This window comes from Schistocerca nitens, chromosome 3, assembly GCF_023898315.1.
Source record: "Schistocerca nitens isolate TAMUIC-IGC-003100 chromosome 3, iqSchNite1.1, whole genome shotgun sequence".
NCBI lineage: Eukaryota > Metazoa > Arthropoda > Insecta > Orthoptera > Acrididae > Schistocerca > Schistocerca nitens.
The window spans coordinates 231,542,041-231,565,009 of NC_064616.1; the positions used below are offsets into that span (position 1 = coordinate 231,542,041).

The following is a 22,969-nucleotide window of genomic DNA, read 5'->3' on the forward strand; positions in this document are numbered from 1 at the left end:
AACGTAACTTCTTCTACAATACAATAGCTGGCTGTACAACAGATGTAGGCGTCCGTCGATCTAGCCGGAGATTTCGTTCCTCTCGGTCGGCTGGTACTTCGATCGGCGGTGCAGTACAGCGGCTTCGGTGATATCTTCTCGGAGATTCTGCTATAGCGGTTGCCATTAGCAGCGGACGAAGACTGGTCTGCCTTTGACCGACCGGGCCTATATGGTGAGCTGGAGCCAATAGAAACCCCGTGTAGGAATCCGTGGCCGGATATGTCACGGCGACCTCTGCAAGGAAAGGTTCCTATTAATCGACTGGAATCTTCGGCGTGTTTACCTGATGTCTTCGCCTGTTTGGCTGTTGGTTTGTTTCCCTCATAGCGTGGCTATTATGCGGTGCTGCCTGCCATTTAGGGGAACCCGATGGCAGACAGTACACACCTCCCTTCCCGGGGGGCGAGAGGTGGGCGACGTCGGCCTGCTCGGCCTTGGCGGCCTCGTGGAGGAGGCGGTGAAAACTCGCCCCCGCAGAGTAGGGCGCGGCGTGGCGGGCCAGACGAGCGGAGCTGCGTTGCGGAAGAGGCGGGGAAGCTGGCAGCGATGGCGCCAGGGGCATAGGTCCATCGACGTCCGCCGGATGCTGCCCGTAAAGTGGAACGTGCGGGCGTTGCTGGGTAGGCTGCGACATCGGCGGCGGCGGTGCCAAGGGCGCGGGGGCTTCGTCAACGATGGCGAATGGCGCAGCTGGTCGGGCCGGCGGAGGAGCCGCTGGAGCCTGCAGCCGCTGTGGAGACGACGGCTGTTGCTGAACGCCGACCATGGGTGGAGCACATCCGGGCGTCCAGAAGAAGGCGGCGCAGCGGCTTGCCGGAAAGAAGAGGCGGTCGGAAAACCCTGATACCGGCGCCGGAGTTGGTTGCGGTGCCGGCGGACCACTTTGTCGGCGATACGGACGTCAAAGAGCTGACGGCCTCACGGCCGGACGATCAGCCCCTGAATCCATCCGGTTCTCGGGGCGAAACCTCGCTCCCAGATAAGGGATCCCGGAATATAGGGAGCCTGTGCAGTCGGAACCCGTTGTTTGGGTCCGGGCCGGAGGAGGTGCAAAAGGGTACGAGGTTGCCGGCCATGCAAAAGTTCCGCCGGACTACTGGAGCCGATGGGCGTCGACCGATAGGAACTGAGGAACAACGTCAGTGACTCGTCCAAAGTGTGGGCGGAGGCATATTTTGTCGTTTGGACCTTAAATGTCCGGACGAGGCGTTCGGCCTCGCCGTTCGAATGCGGGTGAAAGGGCGGAGTGAGGACGTGTTGGATGCCGTTGGCAGAACAAAACGTTGCGAATTCCTGGCTCTGGAATTGAGGGCCATTATCGCTAACAATTGTTAGCGGCAACCCTTCCAAGGAAAAAACGTTCTGTAGAGCAGCGAGGGTCGCTTCCGAAGTGGTGCTGTTACAACAGATAATAAACGGAAAATGTGAAAAGGTATCGGTGACGAGAAGCCATTGGTAGCCGAGGAAGGGGCCAGCGAAGTCCAAATGAATGCGATCCCAGGAACCCGCCGGCTTAGGCCAAGAGAGGAAGGTTTGAGGGGGCCGGGACGGCTGTTGGGCGCACGTGGAGCAATTGTGAGCCATGTGAGTGACGTCCCTGGTAAGCCCGAAGCAAAAGACGTGACGCCGGGCCAACGCCTTGGTGCGAGCGATTCCCCAATGGCCTTGATGTAAGAGACGCAAGACTTCGGTCCGTAGATGCTGGGGAACGACCACACACGGAGTGGACGTAGGGTCTACCCACAATAGGACACCATCCACCACCGACAGCTGATGGCGGAGAGAGAAAAAGAACCGAAGGTGCTGCTGGTCGCGGATGGGGGCACAGCTGGGCCACCAGCACTGTAAATAGGAGCGGACATGGCCCAACAATGGGTCACGCATGGTCGCAATTGCCACCGTGGAGGCCGTGATGGGAAACCCGCGCAGGGTGTCGTGGATCGCTTCATCAACTTAGAACACGAGGACGTCTGAAGAGTCAAACGCAGGGTCGGGACCAAAAGGAAGTTGGGAAAGAGCATCCGTGTTGACGTGCTGCGAGGTGGACTTAGAATGCAAGGTGTAACGGAATTGCGAGAGAAACAGGGCCCATCGTTGAAGCCTCTCAGACGTCTTCGTAGGACGCCGGGCCTCCGGGGAAGACAGGGAGAGGAGGGACTTGTGGTCAGTGACGATATGAAAGGCACGCCCATATAAAAAAAGGCATGAGTTTGGAACAGGCGAATACGATAGCCAATGCATCCTTTTCGATCTGAGAGTACTTCAGCTGGATGACAGTTAGGGCCTTGGATAGAAAAGCCACCGGACGTTCTGTCCCATCCGGAAGCTTGTGGGAGAGGACAGCCCCGACCCCGTAATCAGAGGCGTCCGTGGCCAGGAGCAACGGCAGAGACGGATCATATGGCATCAGGCAGGAGGCCGATTGCAACTGGCTTTTGAGGGTGGAAAAGGCCGTCTCACAGGCCGGGGACCAACTGAAGGGGACATTTTTGCGGCATAAGTTATATAAGGGGGCCGCCACCTGAGCGGCTGACGGAAGGAACTTCCGGTAATAAGATATTTTTCCAAGGAAGGATTTCAGCTGATGGGTGTCCCGTGGGGGAGGCAGTCGATGTATGGCGTCCACATAGGAAAATGACGGAGAGATGCCTTTATGTGAAATAACATGTCCTACATAGGAAATAGAAGGTTGAAAGAAGGAACACTTCTCCTTATTGCATTTTAGTCCAGCCTGGCGGAGGCGAAGAAACAGCTGACCCAAGTTGGTGAGAGGCTGCAGCAGTAGGGCCCCTACCGACAATGTCGTCGAGGTAATTAATGCAACCGGGAATGTCCTGCTGGAGTTGTTCCAAGAAGCGTTGAAAAATGGCCGGAGCACTAGCCAGGCCAAACATGAGGGGTGTGACTTGGAACAGGCCAGCGGGCGTATGCAGAATGGTGAGGGCTTGAGAAGCTTCATCCAAATGAACCAGGAGGTACGCCTCAGCGAGATTAATTTTGGTAAAGTAACGACCACAAGCCACTTTACGGAAGAGATCAGGCAGAGGGAGTGGAAAGTCGTCCACCTGGATCTGGGGGGTTAAGGGTCGCCGAAAAGTCTCCACAGAGACGGAGACGTCTGCCTGGCTTCTGGACGATGACGAGAGGCGTGGCCCAGGGGCTGAACTGAACAGGCCGTAGCAATCAGCGGCTGCTGGAGAGCAACGGGGACCTGCCTCGCCCGGAAGTATCGAGGGCGGGCTGGCGGCCGGAGGTGGAGGGTCGCTGCAAACCCCTTGGCGCACCCGATGCCGGGGGAGAAGAGATCCTGGAATTCGGTGCAGAGAGAGTCAACTTCGGGAAACGTCACCTGTGGAGAAACCAGATGTACATGATCGTCGATTGTGAATCCAACATTTGGAAAGCATCCAACCCAAATAGATCGGTAGCATCGAAACTTGACTACCAGAAAAGAAATCTTACTACTGACAGATTTGTAAGAAACCACCGTCGTGAACTGCCCCAACAAAGCGATTTCCTGTCTGTTGTACGTAAGGAGGCGTCGAGGAGCCGGTTGAAGGCTTGGCGCTCCTAAAACGGTGTAGGTAGTGTAATTGAGCAGGGATACCGCAGCCCCTGTATCGACCTGCATTCGAACTGGCTTACCCAATATGGTAACATCAATATACAGAGATTTGGTTCCTCTCGATCGGCTGGTACTTCGATCGGCGGCGCAGTACAGCGGCTTCGGTGATATCTTCTCGGAGATTCTGCTATAGCGATTGCCATTAGCAGCGGAAGAAGACTGGTCTGCCTTCGACTGGCCGGGCCTATATAGTGATCTGGAGCCAATAGAAACCCGGCGTAGGAATCCGTGACCGGATATGTCGCGGCGACCCCCGCAAGGAAAGGTTCCTATTAATCGACTGGAATCTCCGGCGTGTTTACCTGATGTCTTCGCCTGTTTGGCTGTTGGTTTGTTTCCCCCATAGCGTGGCTGTTATGCGGTGCTGCCTGCCATTTAGGGGAACCCGATATGACTGACCCATTCGAGCTTCTTTCCGGTCGTAATTGCGTCGTCACCCATACGTTGTCAAACCCGAATTTTCTTTTCTTCTTTGTGGCTGCTAACGCAGAAAACAGTGATAACTATGGTAACAGTGGTATTAATAATATCAAACGGGGTAGTTACATAGTAATAGTTTGCAAAAACATATTGTGGGTTCTATAGCTGAACAGGGCCTTCCGCATTAATTCATGTGCGACGTAATGTTAAGGAAGCTGCATTCAACTCATGTGCTTTTGCTTGACTTGCCGGTTTCGTTCTAATAGTTGGTGATTTACTATATTTTCTTTCGCGTTATTCAGACAAGATAATTTGTAAGACCAGAATCTCTTAAAAATCTTTTCCTTAAATACGTTACCCTCAGATAAATACAGAACCGTGTATTGGTTAGCCCTTTCTTCCAGCTTCGCGCTATGTAGGTGAACTATATTGCTTAGCATAACAGTAGTAACAACTTCACTTTGAATCACTGAATCTACGTGTTTCTTATGGGTGTCAGTCTTTTCAGAGCAAAAGGTGCTACATATAGGACAATATTTCCAAAATCTTGGATGTGATATAATTTGCGAAGATAACAAAGACGATCAACTCCAGTCTGTGGAAAAAACGGTGGATTTAGTTGTTCATAATGAGACTGTTGGAAAAATCCGAAAGTAGAACTGTACAAATTCAAAACTGTTTAAATATAAGCTCAATGGACAAATTATTATTCAGCCCTCAAAGGATCACACCGCGGAACTGGAAGGCTGTAGATGGTTTAGAACTAGTACCAAGCAGTCATGAGACCCTACACCGGTGACGTTAGACATGGCAATGATGTGGTGTGAATACTGAAGTCGGTTGTATAGAATCAGTGTAGTAGGATGGTCGACGTGGAGACGTCACAGAGTCAAAGAACGGAGCTATCGTAATTGAACGTTTTCATGGCCACACCACCATAGAAGTTACCTGGTTTGCTGGTATATCAACAGAGATAGACCAACGGGTCTGCTAGAACCTATGTACCAGTGACAGCCAAAAGGAACTACAGGTAATGTATAACAGGAGGCTGGTACCGCGCATAAGGTCATTGCTCACAGAGCCACATAAAACTCCACCTCTTCAAAGTACCAAGCAACATAAAAACTGGGCAAGAGACGACTGCAGGCGGAATAGCGTGGTCCAACAAGTGGCGATGTTGCCTGCTTTCAAGTGATGCAAGACATCATGTACACCGACGGCCTAATGGGACGTTTAGCCCCCCGTATATTGATGGTACAGTTCAGCGAAGGGAATGGTGATGAATACGTTGCAGACAATTCCGTCTTCCAAGATTAACAGTCGTGTTATTAAAGCTCCACGCATATGCTCCTGGTTTGTTGAACACTCAGGTAACCCATTCTTCCACTGGTGGTCCGCTAAGTCAACAGTTGAAACCTAGCAATCAGCTCATCTAAAGTTTCTTAGTATCAATGTCTGAGCAGACACCAGACATAAATCATGTTGCATTTCAGATGAGGAAGCAAAATTAGAGTGTGAAATGAACCGCGCAGGTACATTCATGCTCAAAAGTATCCGAACGACCTGAATTGCATTTCGCCTGATTCGCATGCAACCCACATAACGCAGCTGTCTAGCAGGTCCTCTAATCGCTCCTTGGTACAGTCGTTTGACTATTGAAAATGGTTCCAACAAGTCACCACTAGAAAACACTGCTCTGTATCGCAATAACTCAAGATGTAAAGTAATACTACTATACTAAAAATATCAGGGAACACCTTATCACAGGTAAGGCTGTCCTTAAGGCTTGTAAGCTCACATTTATTACAATAAATGACATACCTGAAATGTTACCACTCTCATTATTACGTCAGATAGGTAATGCACGTAGTAAGTTCGTCGTATTCATGATTTCCTCTTCAAAGTAACATACCGTACTTATTATTTAACACAAAATGACATTAAAAATTTAAGTTATTCACGAGCAGCTAGTTGAGAATATGTATGAACTTCAAATGACACGACGAACCGTCTCGTTCTGCATATGGATTCAAACTCAGGTCATGCACACTAAGCAAAGATTTCGTGACTGACGGAAACTAACAGCCATTCCTGATTAGGCATACAGAGATTGATATACCTCGATTTTAGACAGTATCAGTTAGCAAATACCAACTTTAAATTACATAACGCAAACATTTTTAACAGACGCGAATTCCAACCCAGCACCTATTGTCCCTGTTAACGAACTACGAGAGATGTTAAATTTTGCTTCTTAACAAGTAACTTGTTTCAAATGCCGTGAGGTAAAGCTTTGTGTTGGACAGGGATCCGAACCCAGAACCTAATAAGATAGATATCGAAGTATAATCAAGTGTGACATTTTGGATTTTCTCGGCAGTAGCTAGATGTTTTAACTGAAATGACGAGACGAAACATTAATTTTTTCCTTCCCAGGACTCCAACCCGACACCTATCGCTGTTATACTCTAGAGAAAACGAACGTTAAATATGGGTTTGTTGCACCAGCAGCGACGTGTGAGTATGTTTGAACTAGAAATAATATGACGAAGAGTTCAGTGCTGACCGGGAATAGAGCTCCACGCATATCGTTGTTGACTACACATAAAGAGACGTCAGCTACCGAATTTTTCTCCACCAGCAGCTCGGAATAACATCTTGAACTTACAGTGATCTCGCAAATAGTTCTGTGTCTCACTGGGAGTCAAAAACGTCAAATATCGTTAGTGTTGACAACGAATGAAAATACATTAAAAATCAAAATTATTATCCACCAGCAGATAGGTGTTCTCATGCTAGAGCTTGATAATATATAATGAAATCTTTAGTGCCGGGCCAGGATTCGAACCCATTCACGCGCAACATGTGGAGTTTGCGAGGAATCTGGAGTTGTGAACAAACAACAAACTGTAGCCGAGCTGTATTGTCACGAAGGGATCAAATTCCGCGTTAAGGGCGGTCTGAGTTGCATTCCCAGTTCAGAACCAATTTTATCGACATACAGAAGCTCAGATAAAAGATGGAATAAGTGTCCTCTGAGCCTACATAGCGATTGTTTCGTCACTAGAAATAATTAACTAGTACAAGAAAGGTTACTGGTGATAGAGTTTCTACATGTCGCAATAGGGTGGTGGGGTTTCGGGTTCCGCTGGATAGGTCAGGAGTCCACTACACGCAACAAGCGGCTACACGGGTAGCAGGGGTTGTGTGGCGTGGGCTGGGCGGTTTTTTAGGTTAGATGGCCTTGGGCAAGTACAGAAAGGGCAACAGCCTCAACGGGTGCGGGGCAAAGTCAGGACACGCGGGGACCAAGCAGCAATCGGTATTGTAATTGTCAACTGTCGATGCTGCATTGGTAAAGTACCGGAACTTCAAGCGCTGATAGAAAGCACTGAAGCTGAAATCGTTATAGGTACAGAAAACTGGCTGAAGCCAGAGATAAATTCTGCCGAAATTTTTACAAAGATACAGACGGTGTTTAGAAAGGATAGATTGCATGCAACCGGTGGTGGAGTGTTCGTCGCTGTTAGTAGTAATTTATCCTGTAGTGAAGTAGAAGTGGATAGTTCCTGTGAATTATTATGCGTGGAGGTTACACTCAACAACCGAGCTAGGTTAATAATTGGCTCCTTTTACCGACCTCCCGACTCAGCAGCATTAGTGGCAGAACAACTGAGAGAAAATTTGGAATACATTTCACATAAATTTTCTCAGCATGTTATAGTCTTAGGTGGAGATTTCAATTTACCAGATATAGACTGGGACACTCAGATGTTTAGGACGGGTGGTAGGGACAGAGCATCGAGTGACTTTATACTGAGTGCACTATCCGAAAATTACCTCGAGCAATTAAACAGAGAACTGACTCGTTGGGATAACATCTTGGACCTACTGATAACAAACAGACCCGAACTTTTCGACTCTGTAAGTGCAGAACAGAGAATCAGTGATCATAAGGCCGTTGCAGCATCCCTGAATATGGAAGTTTATAGGAATATAAAAAAAGGGAGGAAGGTTTATCTGTTTAGCAAGAGTAATTGAAGGCAGATTTCAGACTACCTAACAGATCAAAATGAAAATTTCTGTTCCGACACTGACAATGTTGAGTGCTTATGGAAAAAGTTCAAGGCAATCGTAAAATGCGTTTTAGACAGGTACGTGCCGAGTAAAACTGTGAGGGACGGGAAAATCCCACCGTGGTACAACAACAAAGTTATGAAACTACTGCGAAAGCAAAGAGAGCTTCACTGCAAGTTTAAACGCAGCCAAAACCTCTCAGACAAACAGAAGCTAAACGATGTCAAAGTTAGCGTAAGGAGGGCTATGCGTGAAGCGTTCAGTGAATTCGAAAGTAAAATTCTATGTACCGACTTGACAGAACATCCTAGGAAGTTCTGGTCTTACGTTAAATCAGTAAGTGGCTCGAAACAGCATATCCAGACACTCCGGGATGATGATGGCATTGAAACAGAGGATGACACGTGTAAAGCTGAAATACTAAACACCTTTTTCCAAAGCTGTTTCACAGAGGAATACCGCACTGCAGTTCCTTCTCTAAATCCTCGCACAAACGAAAAAATGGCTGACATCGAAATAAGTGTCCAAGGAATAGAAAAGCAACTGGAATCACTCAACAGAGGAAAGTCCACTGGACCCGACGGGATACCAATTCGATTCTACACAGAATACGCGAAAGAACTTGCCCCCCTTCTAACAGCCGTGTACCGCAAGACTCTAGAGGAACGGAGGGTTCCAAATGATTGGAAAAGAGCACAGGTAGTCCCAGTCTTCAAGAAGGGTCGTCGAGCAGATGCGCAAAACTATAGACCTATATCTCTGACGTCGATCTGTTGCAGAATTTTAGAACATGTTTTTTGCTCGAGTATCATGTCGTTTTTGAAAACCCAGAATTTACTATGTAGGAATCAACATGGATTCCGGAAACAACGATCGTGTGAGACCCAACTCGCTTTATTTGTTGATGAGACCCAGAAAGTACTAGATACAAGCTCCCAGGTAGATGCTATTTTTCTTGACTTCCGGAAGGCTTTCGATACAGTTCCGCACTGTCGCCTGATAAACAAAGTAAGAGCCTACGGAATATCAGACCAGCTGTGTGGCTGGATTGAAGAGTTTTTGCAAACAGAACACAGCATGTTGTTATCAATGGAGAGACGTCTACAGGCGTTAAAGTAACCTCTGGCGTGCCACAGGGGAGTGTTATGGGACCATTGCTTTTCCCAATATATATAAATGACCTAGTAGATAGTGTCGGAAGTTCCATGCGGCTTTTCGCGGATGATGCTGTAGTATACAGAGAAGTTGCAGCATTAGAAAATTGTAGCGAAATGCAGGAAGATCTGCAGCGGATAGGCACTTGGTGCAGGGAGTGGCAACTGTCCCTTAACATAGACAAATGTAATGTATTGCGAATACATAGAAAGAAGGATCCTTTATTCTATGATTATATGATAGCGGAACAAACACTGGTAGCAGTTACTTCTGAAAAATATCTGGGAGTATGCGTGCGGAACGATTTGAAGTGGAATGATCATATAAAATTAATTGTTGGTAAGGCGGGTACCATATTGAGATTCATTGGGAGAGTGCTTAGAAAATGTAGTCCATCAAGAAAGGAGGTGGCTTACAAAACACTCGTTCGACCTATACTTGAGTATTGCTCATCAGTGTGGGATCCATACCAGATCGGGTTGACGGAGGAGATAGAGAAGATCCAAAGAAGAGCGGCGCGTTTCGTCACAGGGTTATTTGGTAACCGTGATAGCGTTACGGAGATGTTTAATAAACTCAAGTGGCAAGAGAGGCAAGAGAGGCGCTCTGCATCGCGGTGTAGCTTGCTCGCCAGGTTTCGAGAGGGTGCTTTTCTGGATGAGGTATCGAATATATTGCTTCCCTCTAATTATACCTCCCGAGGAGATCACGAATGTAAAATTAGAGAGATTAGAGCACGCACGGAGGCTTTCAGACAGTCGTTCTTCCCGCGAACCATACGCGACTCGAACAGGAAAGGGAGGTAATGACATTGGCACGTAAAGTGCACTCCGCCACACACCGTTGGGTGGCTTGCGGAGTATGAATGTAGATGTAGATGTAGACTCCAGACCTTATTGTGGCTCAACCTAACGTCTCCTTGGTAGAGAAGGAATATCATTTTTAATGTGAATTTCAGACCACAATGCCATTATATTTTCTTCACTTGGTGTAGCCAGAAGAGAATGGAATCTGTCCCTCCCTATCTGAAATCAATGACCGAAGTTGGAATCGAACACAGACCATAGATATACGAACCTATCATCAGCCCAACAGACCACCAAATCCTCTCCTCAGGTGGCTCATTTTTCTATCATAACGCCGTTGTACCACACTGGCTGAGAATTCTGACACACAGGCCCCCTGTGTCAATTGCAGCATGTTCAGTAAATTCATTTACTTGGTTGACCGAACCACCATGAACTAGCTGCCTCGGCTACCCAGTGTAATCACCAAAATAAAATCACGTAACTGCTACCAACACAGAACTGCCAACAGTGTAGGATGCAGAAATTAAAATAGGAAGTGTTCCTTTTCACTTGAGATACTCTATTGCGCTATCGATTTGTTCAAAACGTCGTGCAGTGCAAAAGAAAAGGTATAACTGTTTGTCTCTCGTAAGTATTGACCTAGCGATATGCATTATCCCACGGCGCTGTGGAATGCAGAAGGTCTGGAGGACTTGTTCTTGACTTCTGGAGCTGTTACAGCTACGTGTCGGTTGGTGGCGTTATGGTAAGTATCGCGCGCGGTAGATAAGATGTCACGAGTTCGAGTACATTCACTGCTATATTTATTAAAACGCAATTCTGCTGTCTGCTAAAATTATCAATCTAATGGAACTTGTAACATAATTTCCTTCACTTCTCAACCCAAAATAGTCGTATGTGGAAAAAGGGCTAACTTCTGCGACATTTTGTTCATTTTAGGTTTAGTAGACTGCCAGACAGTAGATGCATCTCGAAACTTTTGTATTATGTATGGGTAGAGCGCATCGTGCCAAAATACGTCGGAAAAGTATTTTCTACATTAGCTGTCGTCTGGTAGTGGCATTTTATTCTTCTTCAAACCTTGTTTGACAGATTTAACTCAGAACAACTTTTCTACGTGCATGTAATCAATAAACTGCATGTGCATTTTCACACTGTTATAGATGACATCAGAGAATTCGCATATATCGTTGATGATTAGTTTCTCTCTCGTGTTTACTATTGTTTTAGCAACATTAAAGGAAACCTTACGAAAATTGTGAACAGAATTATAAAAAATTAAATAAAACTACCCGCCATAACCTTACGACGGAAGTCTGTTTTAATGAAACTGAGTATCTGTACGCAAGCGTGCCTCTATCGTCACGAATTGGTAAAATACTACTCACTTAGATTTTGATTGGGTCTGTGTTTAATTGGTATGCTGTGTCATACTCAAGAAGTATGCAAATGTGGCATTTCATAAATAAAGTTATGTATTCCTAGAAACCCAAAATTTGCTTGTCAGCAGCGGAAAGAGGCGTTACTTGTTGTGCAGCATTGCAAGTTTTTCACCATTGCACTATGAGCCGAAAGTATTTTCTTACGATTTCCTTATCTATGTTTGATCTGACTGCTTGTAGCTCTTTCACAGAGGGGATAAAAGCGCTACAGTCAGTGAGACTGGAACTGCGAACCGTATCAGACGCCTTTTCACAGGTCAGCACGTTACCACAGAGCTGGCGAAGAAGTACGTGTTTCAGCTTACTCTTACGAGACCAATAGTGGCTAGAACTCGTAAACCGCTATTTGAGGCACGAGATTAGTTGCGATTTCCACGTGCAACGACTTTCCTGGGCTGAAAACCGTAAATTTACAATCTTTTGTTACACCTCAAGCGATAATAACTCAGATTATTCAATGGAAGTGACAGGTAAAATCAAGTGAACTTTGAGGCTTAATTCCGTGCACACGAGGAAGTAACTCGTCGATCACAGAGTTGCCAAACATACATTGCCTTGTTGCCAAATCTCAGTTACAATACCAGCAGGAAGAAGACGAACCGATGTGATGTTAGAGCGGGCTGGGAAGTGACGATAGCTGGTGTCTCCAAGTCGCGGCTGTTACGGCCCGGAATACGTAATGCGTCTGATTCGCATTTCTGTTAGGTTAGGTTAGGTTAGTGTTGTTTAACGTCCCTTCGACAACGAGGTCATTAGAGACGGAGCGCAAGCTCGGGTTAGGGAAGGATGGGGAAGGAAATCGGCCGTGCCCTTTCAAAGGAACCATCCTGGCATTTGCCTGAAACGATTTAGGGAAATCACGGAAAACCTAAATCAGGATGGCTGGAGACGGGATTGAACCGTCGTCCTCCCGAATGCGAGTCCAGTGTGCTAACCACTGCGCCACCTCGCTCGGTCGCATTTCTGTAACTAGGTTTAGGGACTGGAGCTTAGTTACTAATAAAACTCAGAACTGACTGCAAACTAAGCATCATAAATCAGTAACTCTCGAAGTTGTATTTCTATTTCTTTCGTAAGTGTACTCAAAATTAAGAAATTCATTCACAGACGTTTTCGTGCCTCTCCGATAGTCGAGCACAACAAACAAACAAACAAACAAAAGAATGTGTGTGTGTGTCTGTTGCCAAAAGGCAAAGAGATCTTATTGCCTTCCGATATACGTCGCTGTCAGTTCTTCCATATGATTTGCTCGACATGATCTGTTTCAAGTTGTGTATGACAGACAATGTTTTAGAAAATCAGTTGTTTTCCTTTGCAATAAACAGAAAGATGTTCATTCTAAGCTATCGAAGTACAAAATTTTCGGAATATTAGTCGAAGTTTAATATTCGCTTCTATAATGTAGGAAAGTATTTCACAGTTGCAAAACTCGCATCCGACTCAGTGACCTTACACTTAGTCGCTGACCATAAATTCTAGCTCAGAGTGACACCAGTTTAAGTAACGTAATGTAGCGAAGACTGTTTGCCAGTGATCTTTCTCACCGGGAAATATGCAATTCACTCATTGGGGTCCATAAGTACACTGTAACAGTAATTTCTGTGTGTATGCAATGCATATGGATCAGAATTTAGTGGTGCTCTCTCTTCCACTTCTGTATACAATATGCCTGACCTAAACGGGCCCTTTGTCATTACAGGCCCTGGGCAGTGCAAAATCATACTGACAACAGTAATGTGCTTATACTGACAACCTGACTGTTCGTTTTACCTGATTTTGTAATCATTTAAATAAAACAACATGACCTTTCAGTGGGAGACATTTCGTCCCTCTTTCCTTCTGTGAAATTTGTCAGTAAGCTTTTTGCCTTTCAGCCTCGAAATGCTGCAGAGTACGGCCGGTAAACGATTCACAAACCACGATTTAGTGCCGTTTTATTTTTTATTTATTTATTGTCATGGAACGAGTCAATACATGAAATTATAACACGATTGTAGAAACAGATAAAATAAAATATAAGAAACATACTCAGGCGACGAGTCGTAAATTTAAATGAAGAAAAACAACAATGTAACACTGGAATTTGCTTAATTTTTTAGCTCTTCCAGGAGCTCCTCGGCGGAATAGAAGGAGTGAGCCATGAGGAAACTTTTCAGTTTGGACTTAAAAGTGTTTGGGATACTGCTAAGATTTTTGAGTTCTTGTGGTAGCTTATTGAAAATGGATGCAGCAGAATACTGCACTCCTTCCTGCACAAGAGTCAAGGAAGTGCATTCCACATGCAGATTTGATTTCTGCCTAGTATTAACTGAGTGAAAGCTGCTAGCTCTTGGGAATATGCTAATATTGCTAACAACAAACGACATTAAAGAAAATATATACTGCGAGGGCAATGTCAAAATTCCCGGACTATTGAATAGGAGTCGAGAAGAGGTTTTCGAACTTACACCACACATAGCTCGAACAGCCCGTTTTTGAGCCATAAGTACCCTTTTTGAATCAGAAGAATCACCCCAAAAAAGTTATAATGGTAAATAAAGCAGCATTTAGTTTCTGAACAAGATCCTGAACATGGGCTTTCCACAACAGCTTATTATCTATCCGAACGCCTAGGAACTTGAACTGTTCTGTCTCGCTTATAATATGCCCATTCTGTCTGATCAAAATATCAGTTCTTGTTGAATTGTGAGTTAGAAACTGTAAAAACTGAGTCTTACTGTGATTTAGCATCAAATTATTTTCCACAAGCCACGAACTTATTTCATGAACTACATTATTTGATAATGTTTCAATATTACACACAAGATCCTTCACTACCAAGCTGGTGTCATCAGCAAACAGAAATATTTTTGAATCACTTGTAATACTAGAAGGCATATCATTTATATAAATAAGAAACAGCAGTGGCCCCAGCACTGACCCTTGGGGAACGCCACACATAACAGTGCCCCATTGGGACTGAACACCACTACCACTCTCAATATTGCGGAGAATTACCTTCTGCTTTCTGTTCTTAAAGTAAGAGGCGAAGAAATTGTAAGCTACTCCCCTTACTCCATAGTGGTCCAACTTCTGCAGTAATATTTTGTGGTCAACACAGTCAAAAGCCTTCGTTAAATCAAAGAAAACACCTAATGCTCGCAACCTTTTATTTAATCCGTCCAAAACCTCACAGAGAAAAGAGAATATAGCATTTTGAGTTGCTAAGCCATTTCTAAAACCAAACTGTACATTTGACAGCAAATTATGTGAATTTAAATGCTCCAGTAACCTTGTATATACAACCCTCTCGATAACTTTAGCAAACACCGATGGCATAGAAATAGGTCTATAATCGTCAACATTATCCCTGTCTCCCTTTTTATAAAGTGGCTTCACTACCGAGTACTTTAATCGGTCAGGAAACCGACCACTCCTAAAGGAAAAGTTACAGATATGGCTAAGTACTGGGCTAACATTCATAGAACAATACTTCAGTATTCTGCTAGATACCCCGTCATATCCATGCGAGTTCTTGTTATTTAGTGATTTAATTATTAACTCAATCTCCCTCTTGTCAGTATCATGGAGGAACATTTCAAGTAACAGTCTCGGAACACTTTTTTCTACAAGCGTTATATGATTCCCTGTTGGGATTAGGTTTCTATTTAGTTCACCTGCTATATTCAGAAAGTGATTATTAAGTACTGTACATATATGCGACTTATCAGTAACACGGACATTCCCACTGCGCACTGATTCTATATCCTCGACCTGTCTCTGCAGAAGAGCCACTTCCTTTATGACTGACCATATGGTTTTAATTTTATCCTGAGACTTAGCTATTCTATCTGCATACCACATACTTTTTGCCTTCCTAATAACTTTTTTAAGCACCTTACAATACTGTTTGTAATGGGCTGCTGCATTTAGATTGTGACTGTTTCTAACGTTTTGATATAATTGCCACTTTGTTCTACAAGATATTCTTATCCCTTTAGTCAGCCACCCACGCTGCCTGTTTGTGCTAGTACCCTGTTTTGAACGTTCTAATGGAAAGCAACTTTCAAAGAGCACGAGAAAAGTCTTGAGGAAAGCATTATATTTATCGTCTACTGTATCAGCACTATAAACATCTTGCCACTCTTGTTCCTTGATAAGGTTTACAAAGGTCTCTACAGCAACTGGATCAGCTCTCCTAAACAGCTGATAACTATATTTAACATGTGTTGCAGCACAAAAATCTTTTAGAGTTAAAATTTGTGCATCATGATCCGAAAGGCCATTCACCTTTTTGCTAATAGAATGCCCTTCTAGTAATGAGGAATGAACAAAAATATTGTCTATGGTTGTTCTACTGTTCCCTTGCACTCTCGTTGGAAAGAATACGGTTTGCATAAGATTATATGAATTAAGGAGGCCTACCAGCATCCTTTTCCTTGCACAATCACTTATACAATCAATATTGAAGTCACCACATATAACTAACTTTTTGTATTTCCTATAAAGTGAACCAAGAACCTCCTCTGGCTTTAGCAAAAATGTTGTGAAATCGGACTCTGGGGATCTATAAATAACAACAGTAAGAAGTTTAGCTCCACTAAATTTAACCACACCTGCACAACATTCAAACACCTTTTCAGTGCAGTACTTTGAAACATCAGTTGACTCAAATGGGATACCTTTTTTCACATACATGGCTACTCCCCCACAGCCGTTAAGACGATTTCTTTAAACATTGTCGTAGCTGGAGGAATTAGGTTTCGTTCTAAATCATCTCAAGCAGCAACGTTCACAGACATCTCAAATAGGAAAAAGCTCATTATCCAGGTATGAAGGTTGTAAAACAAACTTTCCACAGTTTGTGTCAGGCTGATCTTTTCGTCTGATAGCACTGCGTAAGTATTTTGTCTATGAGGTATCACAAGTAGTGTTCCTGTAGCTGTGGGAATCATTGGTTGAAAACGGGTTTAACACCAATGGGTACAGTACTGCTAAATATTCAGAATGATTATCAACCTAATTCTTAGTTCATCCGCAAACTGAGGCGAATTTATAATATTGAAGCTAGACTGTGTATCCTTGTCTTCCTTGAGTGGGAATTGGAAGGCATTTACACACACTATGAATACTTCGAACGCTATAGTTAAGGTTGCTCTCATAAACTACTTTTGTTTTTTAATTCTTCTGGGTCTTCAGCGTGCAATATGTGTTGCAGATACAGTCTTAGAGCAATAAATTGACCGCCGAGTCGTTCACGTAAGGTGGGCAGTACAGTTGTGCTCCTCTCAGAATCCTTTGTCCGGCAATATGCTCGATCTGGCAACATTGTAGACTGCGGCACATCCCAGAGGAAGTCTTGACTTCAGTCTTAGTACTTTATTCTTGACTACGACCGTAGTCTTGAGGTAAAACTTGAGACTAGCTAATAGACGTCCGGTAACTAAAATCACACGTCGACAAAGTTTTTATCGCCCCTTTCCTCTCGGTGCTGATCTATGAGTGTAGTTCAAGAGAATCTACAATAGATTTCGCTTTCTGTCACACTGGTAATAATAAATCGGTCCAACAATGTTTTAGCGAAAGATTTCTTTGCCGACCATCTGCCCCTGAACACCGCATGCGTCTGAGTTCTCTGGGACCCGTTTACTGCCTTCCGGCGGGGGCTGAGGCACTGCATTGTCTCGCCTTTTGCCGACAACGTCTGCTCCACTCCGCACTCTCGACCATGTAAAATGCTTTAATGTTGTTGAGTGGTGACCCATAAAATCTGTCTACGATTTGTGTTGCACTCTTGATAGCAAAGGAGGCACAAAACCGTTTTTATTTGATGATTATTTTATTATACTAGAATGCAATACATCAATGTGGCACAGAATTAATTTCATTGTTTCTGATCCTGTGCACTACAATTAAAGCGTCACATTCTGTTCTTTATCCTTTCACGGGAGGTTCCTCAAATAATTTATTATTGTCATGGATTCATATGTGTTAGTCAAGGCACAGAGAGTAAATGCAATGTAATGTGTTTGGTTTCTTTCTTTGATTCTCTATGGTAAATCGATGCGAAAGATTGTGTCAATACCTATCAGAACCTGCTCTATAGCTACTCAGGAAAATTGTTTGTTTTGAGGTCTATACCTTAATTAATGGAGAAGTGAACGCTGTTCACAAGTGATATTTAAAATATTCAATTGGATTTAAGGCGACAAAATTGCTCATATTTGAAGCTACCCAGAGAAAAAGTAAGTTGCTAGAGCCGCTGTTAGCAAATTTCTGCAGGGAGTTCCTCATTGCTACTGCGGAAATTTAGCATAGAGGCCCTATAGTAATCAAGAGGTTCATTTCCTTCATACTTATCACCCTGGCATGTGAGTCTTAAGTGAAGAACGATATTGAAATTCTTATCGCTGATGGTCGATTCGAATTTCTTCAGAGACGCTGGTATTGCGAAGCAGCTTGGCAGTCAAAAAGCCAAGATCTATGACCATTAACACAACTTACTGAGTCGAACTAACAAGAGGATCTGATGTATAAAGGTTTTCTTCCGATTTCGATAGAGAATTTTTTCTGGAAATTCGCAGCTCCATAAAATATATCAGAAAAAAAAGCTTGCACACGCTGGCCCCTATCACAGTTAGAACTGATGACTGATTGAGCCGTTATGACCCGAGACACGGGCGGTACCACCGGGCTACGGACACACTGCTGCCTGTATGCCGCTCTCATCATGGTATTGGTCGCTCATTCTCATAACGCATCGTGAAAGATAATAAAAGTTGTCACTTACGTGAAGGATAGCATTTCTTTAGGCAAAAAACTGAAATTTCTGTCTCAGTGTCTTAGTTTACATGAGGATTATATAGCACGAGTCATTCAAATGGAAATGGAATATCAAGTGAATTTAGAGAGTCAATTCAGTACCATACGCGGAAGTGGTTGCCCTGTCACAGTGTTGCCTAATGTTTGTGACGATGTTGCCAGTTCTCAGCTGTGCTAGGAACAGCTCTGTAGCCGTATGCGAGGAGAATCCCGTGCTCGTGTCATGGGAGGATACGGAGAGGAGGCGCGGGGTTTGGTTAATATGCAGCGTTTTTTCCTACCAGTCGTGTCAAACATTCAAGTGTATAATCTTCCATCACAATTACAGTTTCCTACAAAATAGATACGAATAAAACACTTACCCTGTTACTTTGTGACAATAGATTATTTCAGTACAATAAAAAGTCTTTGCAAATGACTTATTCCCACCTGTCACAAAAGTAAGATAACAAACACTTTGCACGTCGAAATCGATTGCACCTATGTGCAGTCTTGTGACGTTTAAATAAATCGTCTTAACGGCACTAAATCGTGGTTTGTGAATCATTTACCGGCATTTCACTGGTTGGAAGGCAAAAGCTAACTGACAAATTTTACACAGAAATTACTGTTACAGTGTACTTATGGAGGCAAATGAGTGAACTGCGTATTTTCCGGTGAGAAAGAGCACTGGCAAACAGTCTTCGCTACATTACGTTACTTAATCTGGTGTCACTCTGAGCTAGAATTTATGGTCAGCGACTAAGTATAAGGTCAATGAATCGGCTGCGAGTTTTGCAACTGTGAAATACTTTCTACATTATAGAAGCGAATATTAAATTTGAACTAATATTGCGAAAATTTTGTACGATAGCTTAGAATGAACATCTTTCTGTTTATTGCAAAGGAAAACAACTGATTTTCTAAAACATTGTCTGTCATACACAACTTGAAACAGGTCGTGTCGACCAAATCATATGGAAGAACTGACAGCGACGTATATCGGAAGGCAGTAAGATCACTTGTTTTTTGGTTTGGCAGTACTCGATAGCCATTTCTAGGCGCAAGTAAATGAAGAAAGGCAGCTCGTTTTTGTTATCAGGTAACGTCTTCATCAATTACTTTAGTTTTAATGTAATCTACGAGTTATTACTGATGTTTGATATTAACATGAAAAGGATTCCGTAGACAGGGAAAGAACCTGTTCTTGGGAAACTACTTCTATAATGACCAAAAGGCATCAAATGACCTCCAAGTACAGTGTTCCAGCTGAGGTATGAAGAAAATGGTAGTAATAATGACGGTAATAATCGAATTATCCGGTAACTTCACACTTCCCAGTGGATTTTCTCGAACTAAGAAATTTGCTGAATTTGTGAAAATTTCAAAATGGCTTCACATCGAGCCTATGATGCCTAGAAGAGTCTTTACATCTTGCTGACATGAGAATAGCATAATCTCCGCTTCAGAAGCTTGCCTCTACTTAACCATTTAATAGTCTCGCGTTTTTTCACCGTGACTAATTTTGTAAGCTAAGCACATCACCTGTTACAGCACACTCCTGGGGCTGGGAAATGTGGCCACAAGAATCTGGCGGAACGAACTGTCACAGGTGCAATGCATGGTTTCAGGCATTTACTTTTAACAGGCACAAACAGATTTACTTTACCCCCGGTAACATCAAGAGAAAGACTTTGTAATCCAGAATCCGCATTAAACATCACGTTCCTTCATTACCAACTGGGCACAGCCGGTTTACGTTGGGAAATGACGTAGCGGAAGTCATGGTAAACAGAAATACAGTCGCCAGTAAACTTACATTAGAAAATTTTACTTTATTTGATGAACCGATAGCCATTTAAAGGAACAGGGCTCTTACTTTACTTGTACTTGATTGAACTAGAGACAATGAAAAATTTGTTGTTGGACTGTGATTCGAATTCGTATCTCCTCTTTCGAGGATCTGAATCTCTCGGAACAGTATAGTTCAATCATTTTGTTCCTTTTCTCAAGACTGCAGTCTTCTCCAAGTCTCCTCCAAAGGTAAGTATATGGGTCCGAATCCTGATCCAGTACAAAATTATTCATAATCTCATTTCAAGCCCTATCAAGTGCACATCGGCCTGTTAGTGAAAATTAACGTGCATTTTTAATGTCTGTTCATGTGTTGCCAACAATCGCAATAGGTGTCGTTATTTCTGGTCAAACACGCACACATCGTACTATTGGTGAGTAAGCAACTGATACTTAAGTTATATTCGTGGATGCACAGTAGGTGAGCAGTTCGATTGTCACTTGAGCACAAAAGTCAGTATCCTTATTTTAGAGTCAAGCACCTAGCAGCTGGTAAGAAAAACCGATACGTAACATTTGATTTTACTTAGTTAACAATCCGATTACGTGTTGGGTTCGTATCTCCGTCACAGAACTTCACACCATGCACTTCATCTTTAAATGCATGCACACTTTGTTACTTCAGAATAGAGGTATATCAGACATCTTTCGTGGTTAGTTAACAGGGACGACAGGGTCTTGACAGAAGTCCCGATTTATTACAAAAACTGTCGTCTTTTATTTTCAAGTTTAGATTTAGTTACTGATATTGGCAAAAACTTCCGTAATTCATGACTCTTCACGGCTAGTCATCAATATGATATGATTAGATTAGACTACATTCGATTAATTCTTGTTTCATACATCATGAATACGATATTTCGTAATGATGTGGAACGTGTCATTTTAATGAAAGATTTCTTTACATACCATGATTCAATTTCTTTACAATTTTTCACTCTCTCTCTCTCTCTCCCTCATTCTTTTTGATTAGTCTCTCTCTCTCTCTCTCTCTCTCTCTCTCTCTCTGTCAAACACACACACACTCACACACACACACAAACACACACACACACACACACACACACACACACACACACACATTCTTTTTTTATTTTCATTTGTTTGTTGTGCTCGACTATCGGAGAGGCACGAAAACGTCTGTGAATGAATTTCTTAGTTTTGAGTACACTTACGAAAGAAATATAAATACAACTATGAGAGTTACTGATTTATGATGCTTAGTTTGCAGTCAGTTCTGAGTTTTATTAGTAACTACGCTCCAGTCACTAAACCTAGTTACAGAAATGCGAATCAGACGCATTATGTATTCCAGGCCGTAGCAGCCGCGACTTGGAGACACCAGCTATGGTCACTTCCCAGCCCGATCTGAGATCACGTCGGTTCGTCTTCTTCCTGCTGGTATTGTAACTGAGATTTGGCAACAAGGCAATGTATGTTTGTCAACTCTGTGATCGACGAGTTACTTCCCGGTGTGCACGGATTTAAGCCTCAAAGTTCACTTGATTTTACCTGTCACTTCCATTGAATAATCTGAGTTATTATCGCTTGAGGTGTAACAAAAGATTGTAAATTTACGGTTTTCAGCCCAGGAAAGTCGTTGCACGTGGAAATCGCAACTAATCTCGTGCCTCAAATAGCGGTTTACGAGTTCTAGCCACTACTGGTCTCGCAAGAGTAAGCTGAAACACATACTCCTTCGCCAGCTCTGTGGTAACGTGCTGACCTGTGAAAAGGCGTCTGATATGGTTCGCAGTTCCAGTCTCACTGACTGTAGCGCTTTTATCCCCTCTGTGAAAGAGCTACAAGCAGTCAGATCAAACATAGATAAGGAAATCGTAAGAAAATACTTTCGGCTCATAGTGCAATGGTGAAAAACTTGCAATGCTGCACAACAGGTAACGCCTCTTTCCGCTGCTGACAAGCAAATTTTGGGTTTCTAGGAATACATAACTTTATTTATGAAATGCCACATTTGCATACTTCTTGAGTATGACACAGCATACCAATTAAACACAGACCCAATCAAAATCTAAGTGAGTAGTATTTTACCAATTCGTGACGATAGAGGCACGCTTGCGTACAGATACTCAGTTTCATTACAACAGACTTCCGTCGTAAGGTTATGGTGGGTAGTTTTACTTCATTTTTTATAATACAGTTCACAATTTTCGTAAGGTTTCCTTTAATGTTGTTAAAACAATAGTAAACACGAGAGAGAAATTAATCATCAACGATATATGCGAATTCTCTGATGTCATCTATAACAGTGTGAAAAAGCACATGCAGTTTATTGATTACATGCATGTAGAAAAGTTGTTCTGAGTTAAAGCTGTCAAACAAGGTTTGAAGAAGAATAAAATGCCACTACCAGACGACAGCTAATGTAGAAAATACTTTTCCGACGTATTTTGGCACGATGCGCTCTACCCATACATAATACAAAAGTTTCGAGATGCATCTACTGTCTGGCTGTCTATTAAACCCGAAATGAACAAAATGTCGCAGAAGTTAGCCCTTTTTCCACATACGACTATTTTGGGTTGAGAAGTGAGGGAAATTATGTTACAAGTTCCATTAGATTGATAATTTTAGCAGACAGCAGAATTGCGTTTTAATAAATATAGCAGTAAATGTACTCGAACTCGCGACATCTTATCTACCGCGCGCGATACTTACCATAACGCCACCAACCGACACGTAGCTGTAACAGCTTCAGAAGTCAAGAACAAGTCCTCCAGAACTTCTGCATTCCACAGCGCCGT

General features: G+C 43.4%; 1 protein-coding gene across 1 annotated transcript; it reads right to left on the reverse strand.

The window, feature by feature from the left end:
- Positions 1-295: 295 nt before the first annotated feature.
- LOC126249163 (WAS/WASL-interacting protein family member 3-like) lies at positions 296-808 on the reverse strand. Its single transcript, XM_049950820.1, has one exon. The coding sequence runs from the start codon at positions 806-808 to the stop codon at positions 296-298; it is 513 nt and encodes a 170-aa protein (XP_049806777.1).
- Positions 809-22,969: the final 22,161 nt, after the last annotated feature.

Excerpts from the sequence above, each read along its gene's own strand:
- LOC126249163 (XM_049950820.1), bottom strand. The coding sequence starts at position 808 with ATGGTCGGCGTTCAGCAACAGCCGTCGTCTCCACAGCGGCTGCAGGCT.